At 43.7% G+C, this 24,868-nt stretch overlaps 1 protein-coding gene across 3 annotated transcripts in view; it reads left to right on the top strand.

Annotated features, from left to right (window-relative positions):
- The window catches only part of PROSER2 (proline and serine rich 2), a 29,999-nt gene extending 5,621 nt beyond the window's left edge, over positions 1–24,378 (top strand). The window contains exons 1-5 of one of the 3 annotated variants that reach the window (XM_071552819.1): positions 268–382; positions 659–794; positions 9,812–10,027; positions 19,529–19,781; positions 20,587–24,378. In XM_071552819.1, the coding sequence (XP_071408920.1) occupies positions 9,893–10,027; positions 19,529–19,781; positions 20,587–21,593 (1,395 nt within the window). In that variant the 5' untranslated portion in view covers positions 268–382; positions 659–794; positions 9,812–9,892 and the 3' untranslated portion in view covers positions 21,594–24,378. Of the gene's footprint in view, positions 1–267; positions 383–658; positions 795–9,811; positions 10,028–19,528; positions 19,782–20,586 lie in introns of those variants that run through there. The other 2 variants (XM_071552820.1, XM_071552818.1) reach the window with 2 other exon arrangements.
- The last annotated feature ends 490 nt before the right edge of the window (positions 24,379–24,868 follow it).

The raw sequence follows: 24,868 nt of genomic DNA, 5'->3' as shown, positions 1-24,868 counted from the left end.
CCTCAGCCTTTTGCGGTAAGAGAGATGCTCCAGCCCCTTGATGAACTCACACCGCTGTCTCCTCTGGCAGCGCTCCGTGGGCTCGGGGTGATGCTGCAGCGTATCGCCTCATCCCGCGCCCCGCAGAGCCGCCCCCTCGGGAGGGCGGGATCCCTTCCTCCCTCCTTCCCTCGCTGCCGCCCTGCCCCGAGCGGCGGGACAAAGGCGGCGGTGCCGCCCGGGCGAGGCGGGGCCGTGCTGAGCCCCCGCCCGGAGCTTTATCGGCCCGGCGCGGTGGCGGCGGGCGCAGTGCGGGGACGGGGTGGCCGCTCTGCTCTGCCTTGCCCTGCCCAGCCCTCCCCGGGCCGCCGCTCCCGCCGCCCTTCGCATCGCCCCTCAGCCGGTGAGTGCCGCCCCGCTCACAGAGCCCCCCCCGCCTTGCCGGAGCCCCCGCTTGAGCGCAGCTTTGCGACCCCCGAGCTTGTCTGCCCCGGAGATCGGGGTCCGCCGGCGGTAGGCGATGCTCCCGCCCCGCTCCGCCTGCCCCCGGCTCGGTGTCCCTCGGGGAGAGGCCGCGGAGCTCCGCGCCTCGTCAGCCCGCGATTGGGAACGGCTCGGCGTTGCTCTTATTACTCTCTAATGGATTTTTAATTATCCTTCCCTTCTGTTCCGAGAGCAGCGGCGGGTGCTCCGGGTGGGACCGGGCACGGGCACCGGGCACAGCTCTGTGTGTGAGCGCAGCCTTGGACTTCGACTGGTTTTTCTCCTTCCCAGCTCTGGACCAAAACTACCAGCGAACTGCTGCCCTGCTGCGTGTGAGTCTTGGTTTCCCACTGTTGAGCTGTTTTGAATTTTTTTTCCCCCATGTGTTTCTTGTTCTTCCCTATCACACCCTAAAAGCATTTAGCTCGTGCTAATTGGCAACTGGAAGAAAATACATTGCAGATTTCATAGGCGTTCGCTGTTAAACTTTGGATGTGTGGTGTACCTGACCGACGGAGGGTGATGGGAAGCAGCTGCCTTGTGCCTCCTCTTGGCTTTCTGACTGTCTGCAATTTAACGTTACCACTGGAAAAGCTGTTGTTGTAAACAGTGGCAGGTTCTAGTTCAAAGTACTTTTTTCCCCTACCCCCTGTCAGGTGCTTTTTCCATCTGGAGGTGGTAACCCTGAGATGGCTGGTGCTTCTTAAGATCTTAATCTTAGGTGGTTCGGGCGAGGTTTAATATGTGTAAGGGGAAAGCAGAACCTTAAAAACACTCTCGGGATTTTCAGTAATCCAGGATCTTAAGGGCATGTTTCCTGAGTAGTTTTTGTTTTGGTGTGGCAGCGAGAGGAGGTTGCTGGAAGTGGAGCTCTGTTGTTCTTGGTCCTGTGCATGGGTGTAGCAGATGATTTGTGTGGTAACAAGCATGCAGATGAAATGGGGCAGAGATTTGGAGGAGCACGTCTTCTCTTTCTAAAGATTTTGCAAGTATTTTATAATAATTATCAGAAATGTAGCAGCTCTTTCCTTTTCCCTTCCTTTTATGAAGGGCACAGAAGGAAAGACTTCTTTCCAAACCCTAAAGCTTAAGTCTCAGCTTTAAAAGCTTTTGCAATTTCTGGCTTAGGCTAATAAAAAGGTGTTATTTTAAGACTTTGCCACAGATCCTTGACTAATGCAGCATTGCAGATGGACTTCCTTATACAGGTATTACTTTAAAGAATAATGATTGTGGGTTTTCTCTTCCTTTGCAGTAATTACTGTTGTGTAAGAAGGGAGATGGAATTTAAAGAGTAAAAGGAAAAAAAAATAAATGTTGCTCACTTGGGTCTCCAGGAAGTGAAGATACTAATTATTTCTCAGAAATGGAAAAGATTTTTCCAGCAGTGCGTTTCTTATCAAGGATTTGTTTAGGGGTTTACTACAGAGAGTGAATGAGTAAAATGAAGTTTTATGACTAGAAGTGCAAGTAATGCCTGGCACTGCAAAGAAACAGGGAGATTCTGTATTGTGTCTGTTTTGTTGGTAGTAAAACTCCTCTGCTCCTGTTAGTCATAGCTGCTTTTCCTCTGCATGCCTCTGAGAGAAATATTAACAGGAATGTTGGCAGAGGGATTGCTGGTTGGATATAGTAACTGGAACAACTTAACTCCTGAGCAGTTGACAAGTCTCAGGCTGACTGACCTTCTAAAATACTGGAGCATGAAAATAAATGAGCATATGAATGTGGCTTTCAAAGCCAGACAAACAGGCTGTTACTGTTACCATGTCCTCCCTCCTCTTTTTTTCTTTTTAATTAAAAAATAAAAGCAAGTAATTTTAATTTCCAGTGTAACTTACTGCTTGAATACATCCTTTTCAATTGGGTGTGTATGAATTAAACCTGTACCAAGTAAAGTCCAGGGCAAGATTTTACTGCTCTGTTTTGCCAGTGCTGTTTTCAGCTCTGTTTACTTTGGGCAGGCAGACCTTTATGTACTTGCATAGGAATGAAATGTCCATAAATTAGCTGATTTTTAAGGTAAACACCTGTGCTTTGTGCTTCAGATGACTTCTGCCTTCCTTCTTATAGCAGCACAGCAGTCACAAAAAGAAACATAACAAAGCAGCCTAAAATCCATCTGTGACAGTGACACAGCTCTACCGAGGCTGGAAATTATCTTGGTGTCTTAAATACTCTGTAAAACAGGATTTGGCTCCCCATTGCTATGACTGTAGCAGTAGTTACATAATGAAACCCTAAACCCCAGCGATGCTGCACCTGTAACAAGACAGAAGTTGACTAATTACAGAGGCGTCTCTGCCTGAAATTGTTTATGTACACTTGATGTTTCTAAAGTGTTGGCTGTCACAGATAGCACCACCCTGATGTTAACAGGGGAGATTTAAAAGGAGTAACTTTAAAAGAATGGGACGCTTTCCTTGTTGAAATTTGCATAAGGACATTTGAAGTCGGAGGAGAGCTCAGCCATCACCTGGATGTGTTTAAAGCCCTACATGATACTGGACTAGACAGCTTTGGGTATCACATGTAGTTCCCACTGAGCAGCTCCTGGTCATCAAATCTCAGCTGGAGAGTCCCAGTGAGAGCCTCGTGGTTGTCCTTGGGTCAGACGTTCAACTGAAGAAAGGTAACTACTTGTTCCTGGTGTAGTTTTATTTTCAGTTGGGGCAGGAAAGGATTCTCTTGGTATGGGAAATGTGAGCACTTCAGGCATCTCTGGTGGTTTAATCCACAGTGTTGTATATGAACCTTTGCCACAGGCCCTTGCTTTGGGCAACAGGATTCGGTGGAGCTGCTGCTGCTGTAGTGACCTGAGAACAGAGTTTACCTGCAGGGAAAATGCAAAGACATGTGAGAACATTCTTCACAGCTGTTTTTTTTCCCAAATAAATTCTGTCTTGAGGGTAGATTAGCACCCTAAGCATCATCAAATCCTGCACTGGTATTCCACTGTCTATTTTAAAAGAAGCAACATTTCCCAGACACTGTAGAGAAAAGGATGGGGTACTGATGATCAGGGTTCTTGTGTTGGCTTGGTTGCCTTCAGTAGGTAACAAAGTTTCTAAAATATAGTCTCAAAAAAGTAAAAAAGCTGTTCTTGAAAGTCTAGAAAGACCAGTTGAGAATGAAACATGGTATGGATTCCTTTTTTTCTGGTATCTTGAGGCTTGGATTGGCGTGGTCAAAGGTGTGACCTTAGGCACTGTTTCTGAGCAAAGCATGATTTGGAGAATTCAGTGTAGTAATTGAATTATGACTTAGGCAATGAAAATACTAGTTTGTGATTGTTTCCTTTCTTGTTAAGTGGTTGCCACATTTAATTTGAGATCCAGTTCACCGAACCATTTAAGTGTGTGATGAACTGTCCTGGTGAAGCCAGACGGATTTAAGTTTTACTGAATTGGTGCCTTGCCCATCTAGTTCTTTTAAAAATGTATGTACACAGGATTAATTATTTCACTGTTGGCAGCTCTCACAAATTCTGGAGTGAGTTGTATGAATGACGTTCAGTGTGTTTCTTGAGGCTCTACCTTCCAGATTTAGAGGACTGAGAGAATCTTTGTTTTTAGCTTTAAAACTAACGGATTTTGTAGCTCTCCAGCCTGTAAAGTTTGAATTGTCACAAGTGGGCCATAGAAACCAGAAAGTTTAAAACAAAATACCGGGATTGCATGTGTTGATCTCTCTTGAATTCTAGGAGTCTTGTGTGGCTGTTGGTACAATTATTTTGGATGTAGTTGCATGTCTGTCATGGGCTGCCCTCAGACCACCTCAGGTTCATATTTGTCTAAACACTGTTCAATATTGCTTATCACCTGTTCTGAAAATATCCATCAGCATTGATGTCTAAGCAAGTGACTATAAAAATGCTGTTGACCTGAGTTTTATTTACAGGGCCGTGCTGTCATGGTCTCTGTGTGTGTATTTTTTGCTCTTTTATTAATGGTCAGCATTTCTATTTGTCTGACCATACTGTGATGACATTCCCTCTCCAAACAAGGGCAGGAACATTTCCTGATTACTGAATGTTATATGGCTGTGACTGTTTCAGGCAGGTAGGATTTTTCGTGAGCAAATAAAGAATGTGAATCATAATGAAATACATTAGCACATTATCATAAGCCTGTACACTTATGATATGGAGAAGAAAAGTCAGAAATTAACCATGTTGGCCAGCTTTGGTTTACCCTGTTTCCTAAACATCAAGTGATATCCATTGTTACTTCAGTTTTGTTTTGACTCTTTCTATAGGAACAGTTTACAAATTTACTGTCTGATTCTGGATTTTATGTGCTCAGCAAAACCTCTTCAGCCATCCTGTGTGCTTCTAGAATTAGTCAGCTTGCCTGTGAGGTCTGGCCTTTGTAGGCAGTACTGTTGCTTTGTCTATTCTCCTGCTAGAAAGCTTAAATATTATTGTATATCACAAGACTGTTCACAGACTCATAGACTATTCTGAATTGGAAGGGACCCACAAGGATCATCGAGTCCAACTCTTAGGTCAATGGGCCCACATAGGGGATTGAACCCATGACCTTGGCATTATTACAATCAAGTTTTGACCAGCTGAGCTGGGGTTGCCTCTGCAGCTCAAGGGTTTACTCTGTGTTTCACACACAGAAGGAGGTAAGAAGAATTCAGTTGCTGATAGCTCTGAAAGAGGAAATGTGTCCACCATAACGAACCATCAGCTGGTTTGGGGGAGTTTGGAACAGCAGTGGCTCAGTGAAGACATGTCATGGGCCAGCTGGTTTTGTTTAGCTCTGGTCTGGTACAGCAGGTTCAAAGGTATGTTGCAGGAGCACTTCATACACAGAAAAATTCATGAGGTTATTAGGCACAAATACCTGGCCTGTTTTGGGAAGCCCTGTGGTCTCCTGACCACAACACGCAGGAATCTCAATGAATTCCTACTCTCCTTTGCCTTGTTTTACGTGCTCTGCTGCCAACTGTCAGAGGCTGATAGAGATACAGGTCTGGGCTGCCCCTCACCAGCAGTTTTATAAAACCCACCCCATGTCAGATGACCACAGAGTATTTCCAGATGTTTTTTCGAGATGCTTAACACTCCAAGCTCAACCACCACCACGGAGTGCAAGCTGACTGACAGTGTGCACAGAGCTGAGAGTGGCCTTGCCATGTCTGTTTACAGCTGACAGATTAAACCAACCTTGAGGCTCACTGGCCAGTTCTTCTGTTTCAGTTCTATCACTGAGAAACAGCTGGTTAAGGGCAGGCAAAGTGTGTGTGATGCTCAGAGTACAGTTAAGGCTTAGAAATCTATCTTGAGAAGCATTTTGTGCAAAGAGTGTTCTAGAAATTGTATGTATAGTGAAGGGGACAAACTGATCTTGTGCCCTTTTAAAAATGTATGATAATTTTCTAAATTTTGTCAACTCACCTTAAATCTATTGTGCAGTTAATGACATGATGCTCTCTGCTGGTTCTTGGCTTCTGGCTTATGTAGCAGTTGGGGTTTTTTTCAAATTTTTTTTTGCATCTAAATGTCTTGCACTTTTGTGGGATTGATCTTTTTGCCTATGAAGCTAGTCTTCAAACAGGATAGTTAATAAAAAATGTTTTCAATCTCCTGCTACTATAGAAACAGTCCCTTGTAAATGCTAACACTGAGCTTCAGCAAGGAAGTAACCTTAGTCAGCAAAACTATAAAAATATCCTTTTTGGAAGGACAGACCTTATCTTTGATGGCAACTTAATATGTTCTCTCTGAAATATGTGCCTCTGTCAAAGCAAAATTAAATCTTTGGAGGTGCTAACCTGAGAATCTTTCAATTTCCTCCTCCTACCCTCTGACAAACACGCATGATATGTGACTTGTATTGTTTTAAATATCTCATGAAGGCTACCTCTAGTGTAACTGAGAAGTGATTACTTCAGCTGTTAAAATCCCATCTGCCCTAAGATGCCTTTTTGGTTTAATATTTGGGATCTTCTCTCCAAACAGTGCTGTTCCTGTCACACTTCTGCACTCCTGTATCATGGTCTGATATTTTTTATTATTAATCCCTAATGGTACAGGCACACATCTCTTAAACTAAGCAAAAAAATTCATTACAATGACAGCACAACAAATCCCATTGCAACCAATGTTCATATTTAATGCCTTTCTGAAGGTCAGGAGGCTCAGCCGCCTCATCCTGCTGCTCCTTCTCTCCCTGAGCACAGTTACCTTGGTTTGGAAGTTATTACTGTGGCAATCCTACTGAAACAGGCAGTGGGGTCTGGAAATTCCCTAGATTCTTGACTATTTATATCTTAAATCTGCAAGGTCTTTCACTTAATACAGGGGACGTGAAAAGGGTGAAGGGACTTCAGTGTTAGCCATGGTTAGAAGGGGGTTTTGTCTATGAAGCTTGTGTATGTGTTGCAGCAGTGCCAGGCAGCCCCCATGTCAGCTCTACCTGCACTACACACTGTACAAAGCTTTCTCAAAGCATAAAAAACACAGGAAAGGGGAGAAGAAATGTATACAAATGGGGTATGGTCTTATTGACATGTACCCCTGAAGTGTTGAAGGTGATGTGAAAGATAGAAAGGCAAAAAGATCTTCCCCCACACCCTTTCTGCAGGCTCACGGGCTATTGCACAGCTCTCAAGCTTTTCTCCAATGAGTTAAACCCCCAAAGAAGCCTCAGCTTCCAACACAAAAGCAGGAGCAGTGCTGTAATTCCTGACACTGGCTCTTGTGTGGGCGGCTCTGAACCAGCCACACTCACTGCCTTTAGTCATTGTTCAGGAGCTTTGTGAAACATCTGAGCTGGAGCCTCAGAGTGAATAATGGGAGCTTGCTGGCAGCAGAGTTATTTGGTGTTATTTGGAGCTTGTGGCTTTAATGTTTATTCCTGCTGGATCTGGGTGTTCCTGCTGTCCTGGGTGCAGATAGCCGAGCATGAAAATCAGTCCTGGTTATACAAGGTCTTGCTGTTGGAGAAAGAACAATACTCTGAAATAGTTCTCCTTCAAAGTTTGGGCCTGTTGATTGGTTTCTTGGTAACTTGGATCAATACCTTCATTTGGTTAGTCTTTAAATGTGAGTCTTGACTATGATATGGATTGTAATCTACAGCTGTGACCTCTCATAATGTAGTCTATAAAATGTTCATAATTTTGACTATAATTCTAGAAAACTCGTAGTCTATAACACATCACTGAGGGACTGAACAAACATGGGATGTTTGGTTTGTACTGGGGACACCTGAATAAAAATGGGTGCTCAGCTTAAAAGTGCTGATGAGAAATAGTATTTGCCTTGCATTGGATGTCGGTAGGAATACTCACCTCTTACTGGTCTTCTTTTCCATCTGAGCATCACCTTCAAAGTCATAGGATGAAACCTGAAGTCAGTAGGAGTTTTTTGTGAATTTCAGAGGTGTCAAGATTTTCTGTGAGCCTTTCCTTCTAAAAATTGTATGTTTGTGTGTGTGTGTTCATGTGTAGGATTTCAGAGGAGTCAAGATTTTCACTGATAATGTTGTCTTCTAAAAATGACATTTATTTTGTTGTGTGGGTGTGTTTGTGTGTGGCTGGTCAGCACCACAGGGTTTGTTGTAGATGGAGCTGCTGTTGCAGGATGTCTTCTAGACTTAGGCTGGTCTTTTTCCATTTATCTTCTTGCCTGGGAATGTGACAGCCAGAGGTGCTACAGCTGCCTCAGTGCTGCATGTCTGTCTGTCTGTCCCGCGAGTCTGAAAACCAGGACCACAAGCATGTTTCTACCTCTGTGTCATCACTTAAAGTCCATTATCCCGAGGATGCTTTCTATCTATTTATAGCTGAATTTATTAATAGAGGAGAGGAAGAATGTTCTTTTTGTGTAAAAGCACGGCTAACTCTTGATCTTTAGACCTAATGTTAGACCTCAGAAAGGCTACCTGATACTTTTGTTGTGACAATCCAGTGCTCTGGATTGTGGATGTGCTTTCAAGACTCTCTGGACTGCAGCCCAGCTGCATTGTGTGGGAGCTTTCCCACAGGACACAGGTTGGTGCTGCGGCGTGGGCGCCGCACCTCTGGTAATGTCATAGCCCTATCCTGGGAGGAGGCGACAACGGGATGGAATTGTTGCTCAGTATTGGCAGATGTTATCTCACTGCCATGAAACACTAATCAGCTTACCAGAAGGCTCTGGTTTCCCAGCCCTCAGCCCACAGTGGTGGGGAGCAAGGAGAAGTAATCCGATTGAATTGGAAATGCAGCCTTGGCTTTGCTTCTCATGTCGCCTCTGGAGCTGTAATACAGGGAGAGGCACTTGGGAAGCAGGACCATCTCATTTCGTGTGTGCAGTGTCAGGGTAATGGTATCCAGTTGCCAGCTGGCTGCCTATAACGTGGTACCCACCGTTTTGAGGGACGTGTCACGGCTGTTCATGGGTCACAGGCAGGGCAGGTGAAAAGATGGGCTGGTGGAAAACACAGCCCTGTCTTGTTGCACAGGATGTTTGAATGTATTGGAGCGAGAAATGAGCGAGGTGCTACTTTTTGCCTACCCCATCTTTGTACTGTTAGTGCACTCAGATGACTTTGGTCTTTGTGTCCTTGAGAGTAAAGGAAAATGTTCTGCTGGGGTGTTTTGGAAGATGATGACAATTCAGAGAGGTGTTACGGAACTGGGCACTGGGATAGCTTAAAAAACTGGGAGCTTTTGCTCCAGTGAGTGCTGGTGCATATGTCTGTTCCAGTAAGTGTCTTCCAAATGTACAAGGACTGTTTTTCATGGCTGAGTGAAATAAAAGCTCTTTAAGCTTTCAAATGCAATTTGTAGCACATTGGTGCAAAAATGGCACCAAGTTGTGCTTGTGGATCTCTCTCCAGAAGTAGGTGGCATAGAGCTGCTTCAGTGACACGTGAGTTATCTGCAGCAGTGCTAGGAAATGAACTGGGTTCTGTTTCCCTTGTGTGATTCAGTAGATAGAATTCTTGTGTAAAAGCTAATAAAGCTACTTGAGCTGGGCCAGTTGATATCTCAACTGATGGGATTGTAAAATGATGTGTCATAATGGAATACACAAACTGAATCCATAGGAGAAGGATGTATGCAGGGTCCAGGCTTGTAACTACCTGTAGACATCTGGTTTGAAACAACACAACATGGGGTACAGAAACTTTCTTTCCATGCTTTTTTTCTTTCTATATGTTTTTTAAATCACCTTTTTGAATAAGACCAACTTTTTAAAAGGTGCCCATAAGTGGTAGATGTGTCCCAGGGCATAAAGATATGCCCTTTATTAACTTGCACGGGGTCTTTTTTTACCATTTATGTCCTATTCCTTTTCAAGTATTTTAACAAGCAGATTTCAATGTATCACATTGTTCTCTGTTTGCAGACATGAGCAAAGCTCCCAGCCCGACGTAACACGCTGCTGGCTTTCCGTGCTGCAGCAGGATTGATAAGCCAAGGAAGTGTGATGCCTAGAAATCTCCTCTCGGATTCTCCTGAAATGGCATCCCAAATCTCTCCAGAGCACACACATGGGAGCATGGAGAGGGCTGGCAGTGTGGAGGATTGTGGCAGCCAAGCCAGGTGCAGAAATCTTGCCTTGGTAAGTGTTTAATGAGCCCTGTGCTTAGTGATACAGGTTACATTAGAAGCTCTGTTCACATCACAGGAGTTTTGTTTTATTAAGATTTATTTTTTCACATTTCTATTCCTAAGTGGTTGCTTGTGGTCTTGGTTGTTAAACTCTAAGGCCAGAAATAACTTCTCTTCTTTGTTAAGAGCTTGTTTTTCTGGTCTGCTTGTCTCTGAGAGCTTGGAGAGTTCTGCTCTCCAGCTCTTCCTCCCTGAGAACCAGGAATGGCAGTGAGGAGCTGGCACTACACGGGGCTGTCCCTCACTGAGGCACAGTTTGGTGCACAACCTGCCCTTGCTTTGAGTAGCTCATAAAGGAACTTTAACATAGTGTTGGTTCTACACACTGTTTTTTGCTTAAGCTCTTTGTTGACACTCCTGAATAAAGGTCTGGGCTTATTCCACCTTAATTAGATGAGTAAGAAATGCATCACCATAAACAAAGCTGTCCTCACATTAGTGAATATGAGTATGTGGCCACTTAAGTCATGTGTGAGTAACTGAGGGAGTAGGATGCACTCCTGCATTTTTCCCAATTAGCAGGGTGAATCAGGCCCTGAACTCAGCAGTAGGCTTTGCACTGTGACAGGCTAAGCCTAGAAAGCAGGTATGGTTCCTTCCATACTTTTTTAATCCTCACAATCATTTGAAAAGCATCTGGTTTTAGTTGAGGAAAGAGCACTCTGGTAAACATGCTTCCCCTAAATGGAAATCTAAATCTCTGTCTTGCCTTAAACATGGATTTAGTCTTTCCATCTCTTTCCCTCTGCCCTCCCTGCTGGCTTCCTTTTATTGCAGTAGCTCTCTGAGTAAAAGAGTAAGTCAAGAAAATAAGTTGACAAGTCGATACCTCTGTTTATCTCTGTACCTCAGAAATGCTCAGTGGTTTTGTGCAACTTTGTGATCTTTTTCACAACTGGAGGTAATTCTAAAGCTGTTCCATCTTGGTTGTTTCTACTGAAAATACAGCTCTGTTAATGTGATGCTGTATCCCTCAGCCTGTGTTGCTGGTTAAAACACAAAGCAAGCATCATGAAATTTAGTTCCTTCACTGTTTCTGATCTGTACTGGAAAACAGTTGTGAAGGGTCAGGGTGGGGTAGTTCAAGAGCCAAGTACACCAGTTGGACTTGGGTAGTTAGAGTATGTTGTTTATTGTATGAAAACTGCTTGAATCTTAGAGAATTACAGTGTGAGTGGTACTTCGTTAAAGAATTACAATTTAATTTTACACAGAATTACAAGTTACTTTTGTTTGTTCCACTGACACTGGTTTCCCAGGATATCATAGTAGCAGCCAATCATGTTTCCATGGGATTTATTCTTAGCTGCAGGAAGCAGACATCAGACTAGACATTTGACAAAATCGGTGTTGAGTAACAATGCTATGTATAAATGAGACTGTTTGTACAGTCTCATCCTGGGTCTGCTGTGTCAGAAAGTGACGTAGATTCCCTCAGTCCAACTGGATCTTGCCATGTGATAACCCATATGGTGATGCATCAGCTGGAATTGGAATCCCTTCCTGCTCTGTAATGCAGCAATTTATAGATGGAGTAAAAGTTGGCTGCGGGTTTAGGCAATTCCCATCAGGCCTGTGCATGAGCAGAAATGGTTCCAGGAGCCTTTAGCTGGTCTGGATTGAGTTTGTGCCTGAAGAAAGTGGAGCTGTACAAACAAGTTTAATTCTGGTGCCACAGATGCCCCTCTGTGACTGTTCTTCCAGCAGGGCAGTAGGTGCATGTCCAGTAAGGCTGACAACAACTGTGTGTGTGGAGTGACAGGCTGGGGAGTGCAAACTCTTTTCAATAAAGGCATAATTTCAGTTTCTGAGTTTGAGAAGGAGTCTGTGCTGAACTGAATATTAAGGAAATTCTGCATGTTCTGACTAATTGCTGGAACATACTCCCACAGATGTTAACTTCTTGCCTCAGTGGTTTTGTTACAAAAGTCCAGAAGATGTAGAAGTTCTTGTGGCCTAATGAGAAGAAGGGGATAGATAACTTGGTGTAGACAAATAATTTCTCATTACACTAATTCTGAGGAAGGAAGAGATGTATTTTCAGGAACACTGGGCCTTCATAGCCCTGAAACAGAAGCAACTACAGACTTATCTGACTCTTCATTTATCACTTTGCTGGGTCTGTTCATCCAGAGGCACAGAAAGGAAATTCAGGGCCGACTTGATTTGCTTTGTTTGTTTTTTGCAATGGCCTTGCAAAGGAAAAGTGAGGCAGTGCTTCTTATGTCAGGCCTGTACTGCTGCAGGTTTCTTCCTACTTGATTATAAAAAACAAGCTCTTCTCAGTGTCAAACTGCATTAGTCACTAAATATAACCTTTGTATTGCATCTGTGGAATTCAAACAAACCCAGGGATGCGATAGTGGAGACAAACACTTGGACTGGCCTGAGCCTACACTGACTGCTCAGGGCTGCTTTGGCTCTTGGCTGGTTGTGCGTCCTGTGTCTGTGCTGGCACCACTTGCTGTGGAACTGCTTGTCAGCTTAGGAATGGTTAGGAGATGGACACCAATTGCCATGTGTTGGAAAGATCTTAAAATCTGTGTGTGTGATTCTTCCTGTTGTCACTGCAGTTTCATTTTGCCAGATTTCTCAGCTGCTTCTTCTCTTCTTATCAGTGGTGCTTTCAGTTGATCTTTGACAATTGCAGGACTTCAAGACAGATTTATTTTTTTAAATGGGAAGCAAGGTGCTGGTGTCCTGCTTTGATTGCAGGAGAATTTCCATAGAAATGATATATTTTTTGGGTCTGGATTTATGATGCCAAATCTATCCCAGCAGGTGCACACTGCATTTAGGTGGGAGGAATATTTGGCTTTATATTTTCATCTCACCCTAACATTTATTACCATAAAAGCTGCTATATGTGAGAACATGGATTTGCACCCATATTCTGCCTTCTTTTTGACAAAGGTGATTTCCATACATCTTCTTGGCAACAGCCTGAGAGAACTGTGCTTTCTTGATAGGTGGAATCAATTGCACATCCAAGGGAGAGGGTAAACAAAAACACTCTGTTCCTGGGAATTCTGGCTTCCAAACCCCATTCTTGAACGACACTCCCTGACATGTGGTATAAGAATTAACTTGCCATGAAATACATTTGCAGCAATTTAAGACACTTAATTCAGAGATAAAACTGGGTCTTGGCTTTTTTTGAAGCAATTTGTCTTGTTCTATTGACTGAATAGGCACAGACTGATTTCTGAAGACCAAATCCTTCTCTCCCAGTGCTTCCCTCTGGCAGTTGCACTGGGTATCTATTCTCAGCCATGGGTAGCTGCTTTAGTTTCTGGTGTGAATAATGTGCTAGGACAATAGAGTTACCTGTGAAAATCCTGGCAGAAGTGCTGGTTGTAGCTGAGGTGAGCTGTGCTAATTGGAACTGCACTAATAAAAAGCTGTGTCAGTGCCTTGCATCTGCTGCTACAACTTTAATACTTTACCTTCTGTATCTGAACATGCCTTGCTGAGTGATGGGTTTGAAGGATAGTGAGTTCCTGTTATTCTCAATGGATCACACCCTGGGGCTTTTATTTTACTTTATTTTTGTCTCTGGATCAGGCAGACCCTCAGTTATTGCCACCACCACACATTTTTGGGCAGTGGTGACCTCCAGAATTTGGTCAAGTGATGATTTCGTTTTGTCACTAATCAAGTGGCTTAAATTGGCAGATGGCCATGATTCCAAGAAGATGTTTTGCTTATTCTCTTTGTTATTTCTTCAAACAAGCTTCTGTGGCTCTAACAAGACTTGCTACCCAGTCACTGAATATTGTCACTACTGGACACCTTGTATAGCACAGGTGACATCTTGAATGTTGGTTACATAGACATGAAGAGCAAGTATTTAGTGAGTAGTCTGAGCTGGTTCAGTGTCTTTTTTCACACATTCAGCCATTTAACTCAGAGTTGACCTGGTTATTTTGGAGTTATGATGTCTCTCACAGCCTAAAAATTAGTTGCTATGACCTTTATCCTCTTTGTATCAGCACAGAAAATTCAAATGCAACAGACCTGGCATTCTGAGTGCACCACCTTATTATCTCTTTGTCCCAGCCTCTGTGAAGACACCCAGAGATTCCAGTGTGGTTTTGGGGGTTCTGGTAAAGGACAGATGGTGTGTCTCTTAGCCCACTGCTGCCTTTTTCTCTCACAGTCTGAGCATGCAGAATCCTGTCATGCTGAGCTGCGCTTGGGGTATGTTCAAGGGAAAGTCCTGAGAAAGATTCCTTTCATAAAATTAATGTGTTTTTCCCCCCTTGACACTTGATACTCCACAGGGTTTGCTGTACTGCAAGACCTTTCAGCATGTCCAAGTACTTTGACAAATAACAATACACAAAAACTGACAAGAATTCTTATGAGTGTTTGATGTTTTGTATGGATACAGCTGTCTTGAGGCAGGTGGAGCCCATTCCTTACAGGGTGTGGAGAGAGCTGTGCTATGCTCTATCCACTTTAAACTGATGTTAGTGTTACCTGGAAGCTGAATGCCTTGGAAAAATAAAAGCCTGACTCCTAGCAAGGAATGACCTTGCTGTAAAATGAGAATATAGATCCTGAGGGCACTTTGTGCTCTATGCACAAACTCATCATTCTGCTTCAATGTAGGATCTGGTAGATAAAGGTTTTTCCAGCAGGTTGGCAAGGCTGCTCTTTAAACCACACTGATAGGCATTCCTGATCTTCCAAAATGTTTTCTTTGTGCTCCACTGCTTTTCTTGGAATACTTGGATTAGAGTTTATCATGTGAAAGCCAATTTCCACTTGTCTCGCCTTCAGTGCATGTAGAGAAGATTTGTTGTGATTTTATGGGTGGTCAACTTTTTAATATATTAAAATACACACAGGGCTGCATCTGCCCACCACCCATTCCTTCTTCCGTGTTTTGAATAAAACATGCTCCATTATTCCAGCCTTCCTGTGCCTCTAAACTCTCAGCACTCTTTGCTTTGCTCTGGACCCAGCCCAGCTTGGCTGCATCCTTTCCAAAGTTCAGGAGCCAAAGCTGAACTCCGTGTTCCGAATGAGGATGTGCTGTCATGTCATCACCCTGGTTAATGTATCCCAGGGTGACATCTCCAGTGCTTTTTCACTTCTTTATGGCACTTAAACTGACAGAATCACAGATTGCACAGGTATTTTGCAGTAACTTCATCTCAGCATAGTTTCCTTATTCATCTGTGGGTGTCATAAAGGCTTCAAATCCAGGTGTATGAGACGTGCTTATACCTGCCAGCCAAGTCAGTGACCATCCCATGAGAAACAAGATTGGTGGGAAATTATTTGATTTTTTTTTATTGGTAAAAATTACTTAGTGGCTTTGGCCTGAAATTTTTCCCCATATTTCTGAATGTTGTTCTCCCATAGAAATTAAAGGGGAAAAGAAATTATAAGCTAATCAGCCCAACTTTGTTTATCAAAAATAGATCTTCAGAGTTTAAGTAGATCTTCAGCTTGTTTTTTAAAAAGAAGGTTAGCACAGTAATTTAGTCAGTTTACGGCTTTAATGCATCTGGTTTGTCTTTTAAATGCTTTTAGATAATTTGTTTCCTCACTTAGGACCTATTGATTATATGCTTTGCTACCTATTATGAAGCACATGGGTACAATTATGTTCATAAACTGAAGAAAACAACTGTCAGTATTACAGCCTTCTTCACCAAATGAAATGGTATTAACAAAATCATCAGCTAGTGGGTTGTAGAGGAAGCACTTTTTGCCACAGCACACAATTACTGTGTGGAACTCCCTGCCACAGAATGCTGTGAATGCCTATCATTTCCATGGGCTCAAACAATGAGACAAATTCATGCTGGAAAAGCTCATTAAGGGTTATTAAGTACACAGGTGCATCTGGGAAGTCCTTAAGCCATGCATTGCTGGAAACTGGAAGGATGCAGGGGAGGAAAATGTAACTCCATCCAACCCCCAGCAATGCTGTTCCCCCACTCCCTGTTCTCCTGTGCTGTGTGTTCCTGGTCACTGAGGGACGCTGAGCTAAATGGGCTTCTAGGTCTGATCCTGTGTTATGGTTCACGTTATCTGCAATGCACTTGCTTCCAACTTCAGCGCAATCACTTCTGTTTCCCTTTTCTGTAAATCTAGTCAGAGGTCCTTGCCTTTCTCTTCTGTACAAAGCTTTTGTACCTGTTCTGATGCTGCTCCTGCACACAGAGCTTGCTTTCCTTTTCTCTCCTTTTTCTATCAAGTAGAACTGCTGTCATTACCAGGCTGTGGCCCAAGAGGTGCTACATTGGCCTTTCTACTGCATATTAGAATACTTTTCTCCCTTCATGGTTTTTTTGGGAAGCACCCAGTCACTCCTCTCCCAGGGAATAGTGCTTATTAACTCTTTGGTTCTGTTAAGTGATTGGTAAATCAGTTGAATCTGGTTCTCCTGGTATTTTGCGAATTGAAGTTTGGTTCTTTAGCAGTTTTCAGATTTTTTTAAGCACTTCAGATATCTTGGTGTTTCCTGTGCTGTTCTGTTCCTGTGTGAGCTGTGCTGGTCTTAGGATTCCAGGACTAGATTTAGTGTTCTGAAATCTATCCAAAGACATGAAAAACTGTGGACCTCTGATATTAAGTCACTGTTTTGTACAGGTGGGAAAGGGTTTTTTTCTATGAAACAATTCTATTCTTTGTCTCTTTTCTCTTGTTCTTATTTCTTTTTTTTTCTGTTTTATACCAAACACTGTCATAATGGACTCTTTCCTATTTGGCATAAGCAGGAAATGTTTGGCTGCTCAGGATATAAAATATTAATGCCTGCTGAGCATTCTCAGCTATTTCAGCTGTTTGAATCCCAGGTTTCTTCTATCCAAACAGTCTTTTTAATCCTCCTAATTTAACTTAATTTTAAGCTGAGGCACAATTTCCAAACTTGAAATTTAGGCTGCCTTTTGCCAGTAGTTTTAAAGCCTGTAGTGTTAGGTGTAGGTGAAATTTAGTTTTGGAATGTGTGTTTGTGTATCAAGAGTAGGGAGTAGATGGAAGGTATGAGGTAAATAACTCAAGTAGCTGAAAAGACTTTTCTTTGACTCTTAAAGAACTCAGATCCATCAAGGAGAAAGGAGGCCTGGAAAACCAGCCTGGAAAGAATATGAACTGTTCCAGTACTTGGAATATATGGAAAATTAACTAATTGCAAATAGACTCAGTAACTTTAGTTAAAACTGGCACCTGTCAGCTACAAAAAACATTCCTCTCTGAAAGCTCTGCTGTAAGTAATAGAGGGGGGAATTCTGTAATACCCCCTGTCCTCAGACCAGTGACAATCCCATCCCTGTCTGCTTTACATCTCTGAGCCCCTTTGGTTTGACCAGACCGAGTAGGGTTTTTTCACTGTGCTTGTGTGTCTAAAACGGGATTGTTTCAGTCTGGCAAAGTGAAACATGCCTTGCCTGAGGGAGTTTCTGGCCAGACTGGATGCTTTGCATCTCACTGCAGCAACCTGACCTAACACTGCCATTCTGCAGAGCTGCTGTCTGATGAAATGTGCCACTGATCATCCTGAAGGGAAGCTGCAGGAGGGGAGAGATGGAAGTGCTAACAGAGATGGTTGGCCTTTCACATCTTGGTGTGTCACTTACTCCGAGTGTGTTTACAAAGGGCTGGTTACTTGTTTTTGATCCTTCACCTCAAGGGAAACTGCTCATTTCAGCAAATCCATGAGGAATGGTAATGCAGGCAGAGCTCTCCTGCAAATCTTACCTGGCATGGAGAAGTGCTCAGTCTTGCAGTATGGAAAAGGATGGAAGGAAGTCCTTCTGGCAGTCTTTGCTTCAGTTCACGTGCCTTTTGCTCAGCTCTCCATCAAGCAAGTTAAACTCATGTGGGAGCAGTTTTTTAAATGCACAGTGTGGGGCAGTAACTCCTGTCCTGCAGATCTGCTGCCACTGTGAACTTCTCAAACACAGCCCCCTCTTTTTCCCTTTGCCTGTGGAAATCTGGCTCTTGCAATGAGCTCACCCTCAGGAAAAGGTTCGTGGAGTCCTGTGCAGCTCCAGCTCAGGCCTTCCCAACAACTGCTCCTTTCCTGTCATTCTCTCGCCTACCAGACATAGCAGCCCTATGAGTATTTGGGTGGGGAAGGAAGGAGATTGCAACATCCATTAAGGAAAAAAAAAAACAACAAAAAAGGAAGGCTTGTCTGTCTCTGGCTTTGCAAGTGCAGCTGTAAAACTTTCCTTGGCCTTTGAAAACTCTGCCATGTGGAGGGTGCAAGCTGTGCAACATGTCAGCCTTTGAAGTTTGTCCTTTAAATAGGCAATGGCAAATGGCATCCAAATTTTAGCTTTTTGTAGCAGTTTTGCTGCAATTTTGGTACAATGCAGCACATTATAATTCTTAATCTATAGGCATTACTTTCCTACAGAGGTACATTTTTCTGATTTTTAATGCTGAGGGTGGTGATAAAAGCTTTGTTTGTGCAAGGAGTTGAGTTAACAGGTAGAGCTGAACACAGGTGGGGTTTTTTCAGTCTAATGTAATGTAAGATGATCTGAACAGGCACGGTGAGTTTGAAGCAAGTTGTGCTGCCCTAGCAAGAACGTGGCTCCCCTTGGATATTTGTACTGCATACCTTTATGTATTTACCTAAATTCTCCCCACCCTCCATTAAAAAGTTGCCTTTTTACTGTGCCTGCACATCCAGTCAGGTGTTCCTGGAGAACTGAAAAGTAGGGATGAGAAAGGACACTGTCTTGTATTGCTTTGCTGGTGGTTCTTGTGAAGTTACTGACAGCAAAGTTTCCAGTATATGCCTGGCAGGGGAGAAATTCAATCCAGAAAAGGGAAAACCTCACTTACTTTTCAACAATACTTACTTGCCTTCCAGAGCTTACACAGTTCTCTTGGGAAATGTCTTTCCTGTATCCATTGTCTTAATGTAGTGCCTTTCTTAATCATTCTTTGTCATCTCCAAGCTTCTGGAAAAGTGAGTGTTTCCCAGGGTGGTGGGAAAAGAGTTAGGCCATTGCTGCCCAGCTTCTCATAGTGATACTGTGTTAATCAGGGGCAGTGACTCAGAGAAAATGAGGACTGGATAATCCAAGTGATCGTTTATCACCTCTGTGGTCTACAGGATTGTTTCCTGCTGAAGAAAATAGCCCAGGGCACTCTACTTCTAGGGAACACATCTTCATATTTAATCTTAATTTTTCCTTTCTGTAACTCAAAGGTAAAATCTTTAGAAACCCTCTCGCTCCTCTGGGGGTTTTTTGCTTCCCCCCCCCCCAAGTCAATTTTGTGGTCTTTTAGCAATTTGCTCTGTCCAACTCAAATGGAGACTTGTCTGCTAAACTCAAGTTGGGTATTTTAAAGGACATAATATCAGTTGCTGCTCTTTTGGCTTTTTAATTTTTTTTTGTCTTGCATTGTAGTGTCTCGGTGCCCCTTTGGGAAGGCATTAATCTTTCTGGGTTTCTTTCTTTTTCCCCCATAGGATGATGAGAGTCTGAAATACCTAACTCACGAGGAACAGGATGTTCTCATGTTCTTTGAAGAAACCATAGATGCCTTAGAAGATGACTTGGAGGAGATGGCCCTACGTGACAGTGGCATCCACTGTCAGTCCCCAAGGTCAACAGAAGAAAACGTGTCCAGTCATTCAGAGACTGAAGATATCATCGACTTAGTGCAGTCAACACCTGAGAGTAGTGACCATGAAGGCCTTTCTAGCAGAGATACAGAGCCAGGTAGATTTATTTCTTGCAAGTGTGGGTTTCTCATTGATCTATCCCTGACCTATTCCAGTTCTCCTTATAAACAGCTAAAGTAATCTTGTACCTTCCTTACTACCTCAAGGTGAATTTTTTACACATCAGGAGCTCTAAGGACTGTGATTTTAATGTGCCTTAGGGTTTCTGAAATTCTTGCTTTTACTGTAACATTCATTTTATTTTTCCGTTTATCTCTAAGGTCATGGATATGATGGAGTTTTTGGACTCCAGTTTCAGTCCTCTCTCTGGTGACTGAGTTGTCACTACTGTGCACAGTTATAGCAGCAAGGCACAGTATTCACCAGCCTGTTCATGCTCTGCTTTTCTCTAAGACCTCTGAAGATGTTCTCTAAGAGTTTTAAGATGACAGATTGTTTTCAGTGTTACTTTGTGTGGGACTGAAAGGCAGGTGGTCCTATGAATGAGTTTGCACCAAGACAGTGTATCAGTTGTTACATACCATGGGAGGTAATGTGTCCTCTCCTGGCTGATATAATAAAAAAATAAGAACTGCAGAACTCTTACAAAAGAGCAGCCGCTGAAACACAGTGAAGGAACATGCAGACTGTGAATGAAAGGCAGAAAGAGTGACCACATTGTGAGTGTGGTGACTGCAACTGTGGCGTTGCCTACACGATGCCATTGCTGGGAGTTGTTATTGTTTCCTCTGGCAGCGTGGGCTGTTTGAGTTGGGACGTTTGGGGGAGGGGAGAGATGATGCTGAAATAAAGCCTCACTGTGTGTGAAGAATTAATGGCATCATTGCTGCTTTGTCTTTTAGTGTTGGATGCGACCTGGAGAGCCGAGAGCCCTAAGCCAGCCCCAGCCGTACCTGCTGACCTTCCCCCGTGCCCCCCTGCACCACCACCACCACCACCACCAGTGTGTGACACACTCCCTGTGCCTCCTGCACCCGCCCTGGCAGTGCAGCACCCCAGGTTGCTCCGCTCTGTGCCTACGCCCCTGGTTGTGGCACAGCAGATGTGTGAGCAGCAGGCGGAGAGCAGGGCGCGCTTCCCCGGCGCGCTCAGGGACGGGAGCGCGGACAGGAAGAGAACCCCCATAGCCAACGGTGATTATTTGGTGGCACCAAAGCACCCCCCTGCCCCCACCCCCAAACCACACCGGTTCCCAAGCAACATCAACATAACAAACGTCAGTGGCAAAGAGTTCAACGAGACCATCTCCAAAGCGGCGGTGAATGTCCAGGAGCGGCGAGCTCAGGTGCTGGCCAACATCAACGGGGGAGCTCTGCTGGCAGCTGAGCTGGAGGAGAAGCTGCACAGAAACGATTTCTTGTCACGTAACAGAAGTTCTTCCTTACGGGATCTCTCCTCTGAGCAAACTCGATATGAGGCCCTGACAAAACTTGGCCTAGTTAAGGGAAAGCCGGCTCAGGACCAAGTGGACCATGCCCCAAGCACTCAGCAGGTTGATGTGCAGCCCAAACAGGCAGATGCTGTTACCAATGGATATCAAAACATCCATGAGATTTTAAAAAGTGAGCCCAGCCCTTTCCTTCCTATGGGCAAAACTGTAACAATCAAACCAGAGGTCGCTGTCGGTGCTCACAAGGTCAGCAGCGCACAGCAGAACACAGAGAAAACCTGCAGTGATTATAAACCACCTGCTGTAAACCTGGACATGAGGAGGAGATCAGGATCGCTGCCTAGACCTTCAGGGTTTCGATCCCAAGGGATAACGGTGAAGTTTTCTGGCCGTGGCTCAACAGAAGAAGCTCGGAGAGAGGCTCTTCGGAAACTGGGACTGCTGAAAGAGACTGCGTAACTCCGATGGGAATGTTGTGGCAGTGGGAGGAAGGTCATGGCATGGTTTTGTGCTAGAATAGTCCCAACAGCAATGGGACCAAACAGATTGGAAGAAAAAAGGGGAAGTTCTCTGTTTCAGGCAAGCTGGGGGGAGGTACCAGACACTGTGGAACGACCACTCGCATTTATCCCATACTGGCACCACGTATGGTCATGCACAGCAGTGGGTTTTGGCTCTCCCTCCTCCAGAGATATGGAGCTGTTGCTCTTTGTGACTTAGAGGAATTTTATTTAATTATTGCTGGACTGTCTCAGGCAGCATCTCATGAATGAAGTGTACAGTGCAGTATTGTTGTACCTAGTGGACTGAATGGCGACTCTTCCTTCTACTCTTTCTGAAGCCAAACACAAGAGCTCCGTTTGTCTTGCCCACACGTGTCTGTCTGTGTGTGGGAGCTCGAGATAACGTCAAAGGTGAAACTCCTGCCCAGTGTGACACCCTTCCATGACTTTTTGTTGTCTGTCTTATCTGGCTTGGCTTCATTCCCTCCCAGTGGTGGAGCCTCCTGTTCCCTCACTCTGCTCACACTCCACTCAGGGCTGTGCCAGGGTGGCTCCTGCTTTGACCTTCTCCTGGACAGAGCAGCCCAAGCTTTGAATGGGAGGCAAGACTTCAGAGTGATGCAGTCATTCTTCCCAGCCACCTGCTTCTTGGTCACACTCGAGCAACCCACGTGTCCAGTGAAAGGCACCATAAAAGCCTCAAGGATATGCACCATGCACCAGTTTTCACACTGACAGCCAAAGAGCCTCCAGACAATCTGTGCCCCCAACTGTTCTGTGCTGGGGTGGTCTCACAGAAGAGAAGCCATAGGAACAAGTTAACTGAGCACCAAATGTGAGACCCTGATGTCAAAGTCTTGTCTTTTATGTTGGGGTTCTGGGAAGGAACTGTAACTCTTTGAGCAGTAGCTGTACTACACTGAGTAATTGTAAGTTGTTACTTCAAAAACGATCATTTGATCTTCCTGTAGTTTGACAGCCCTCAGAATCCTCTGTTCACAGCCTTATTTGATTCTACCCTGCCAATGCATAACAAGTTACAGCCAAAATTCTTGTGGACTAAGTGGAGTTAAAGGAGAGCTGTGTGTAAGAGCACATCATTCCTGAATGGTCCAACTTAGTGGTACTTTTTTCAACAGACATGCTTTTAAAGATGGTCCCAAGATATATTTGTGTGTTGGTATAGTTTTTTTTATTTTTTTAATACAGAAAGCTGCTCTTACATGCTAAAACTCCTTCCCTTTTTGTATACCTGAAAACATCAAGGATAGCCACTTTAAAATCAAATGCCAAACTCCAAACCTTCTCAGTTTTTTGTTGTTAATCCCCCTGTTTGATTTCTCGGTGTTTTGTTGTTTTCTGAAGGGAAAAACTGACTTATTCTCTGCACTTTCTAAAGCCTCAAGCAACCCACTCCTTTTCCCAAGCAGCTGAGCAATAAACCTTGGAGAAGAGGAGGGGAGTGGCTATGGCAGAAACCGACACACCCTTTGGCGAGGAGCTCTGACATAACTGTGATAAACAAGTTTGTACTTCTTGTGATAAAGTATTTCAAACTTGCTGAACTGTACTTGTAAATGAAGCTGTCATGAAGGAAAAACCTTTGGGTCCTTCTCAACCTGCCTTCTAAGTTAAGTTTTTTGGTATTTTTTTTAAGTTATCTGCTAACTGCTTAAATGTTTAATTGTGCTGTTATGGTATCTGGCTGGTTCTGTTATGCAGTTACTCTTTTCAGCCTTTTCACTGGGGAAGTGATCGTGTTCCTCATTGTGACAGGCTTACTATACATAAGCAATCAGTAATTAATATGTGGCCATTCCTGGGCTGGCAGAGCACTTTGGCATGCACAACCACACGTGAGACACGCTGCTGGAACAAAAAAGGCTGCCTGGCTGCTGTAAGCACAGCACATACTTGTTCTGCTGGGCTCTGAGCTCTAGCCCTAAATCAGAGAGACAGGGGAACACATAAAACACATCTGAGCATGTGCTTCAGTGCAGACTGGAAAGGAGTCCTACATGTGGGTGATGCATCATAATTTATTAACACAACCTGCTAAGTAAATTTAAATGTTTCATGACCTTTGTGCTTTTAAATCCTGGTAAAGCAAATTCTTCATTATGAATGGGAAGTGCATACGAAGCAATCTTCACATCTAATCATTCCTTGCCAGCTCTTCTTTGAGTTGTTTACAGCTGAGAGTCCAGGCTAAGTAAAGGGGGGGGGGGGGGTAAAAAAAATCCCCTGACACTACTTCATTGAAATTCAGTCCAATTCAATAACTCTGTAATGTAACCCTATTTAAAAGAAAAAAAATTAGATGTTTAATATCTAAATTGTAAAGCTGCCATATGCTGAATTAGCTGGATCATGTTCCTTCATCCTTTGTGCAGGGCTGTGTCCTCAGCTGGGGGGAAGTGAGAGGTAGATCTTCATGAGGTAAAGCAGTTTCTGCCCAGGGAGGACTTGGAACGAGGTATTCATTGTGGCCCTTCATTATAGCAAATATCCTACTGATAAATTCTTCTCTGTGCCTAAAACTGTAGTAAGTAAAGCCATGTACTAAATGAAGTTAAGTCTAGCTGCTAATAACCTGTATATAAGTTTAGCTCTATTTTGTGTATCTTGTTTTGTGTGTATATGTTGCTGTGATTTTACTTTTTTCCCTTTGTGTTAGAAGTAACATTCTTGCACAAATCTGAAAAATCATCCATTAAACTGGGATAAACCCATTGAAGTGATGGCTGATGGGAGGTGGCATTTTGTTCTTTCTTACTCAGTAAATGAATCCTCCTTGGAGGAGGGAGGTGACTCTTCTTAATTGCTAATATTGACTTAATAACTTTTTGTTTTGCAACTGTGGAAGTGTGTGTGAGCCAGAGCTCATCTCTGTCTCACCAGATGAAGGAGGGTGGACAACAACCCAAAAAAAGGATTATGTCTGACAAGAGATGATATTCTCACTGCTGGGCAGCAGGAGCTGTGACCAGGGTCCTTGCAGGAATGAAGTTCATCCTGAAGTGTTTGAATTAGACAAAAGCCTCTCTCTCACAGTGTTTGCATTATTAAAATGGCTTTTCTAAGAGGAATGTTGAATATGTGAAAGAAGAGCAACACATCTTTGTTTCCAAGCTATTACTGTAAGTGAGTGTGACCCTGCTGAGTGTTGAAGTCTTTCTGGTTGCACAGGTCAAAGTTCCCCTCCCTTCTGAGCAGGTGCCTCAGTGTTTG

Source organism: Pithys albifrons, chromosome 3 (genome assembly GCF_047495875.1).
Source record: "Pithys albifrons albifrons isolate INPA30051 chromosome 3, PitAlb_v1, whole genome shotgun sequence".
Classification (NCBI taxonomy): domain Eukaryota; kingdom Metazoa; phylum Chordata; class Aves; order Passeriformes; family Thamnophilidae; genus Pithys; species Pithys albifrons.
This window is presented reverse-complemented; position numbering and strand designations above follow the sequence as displayed.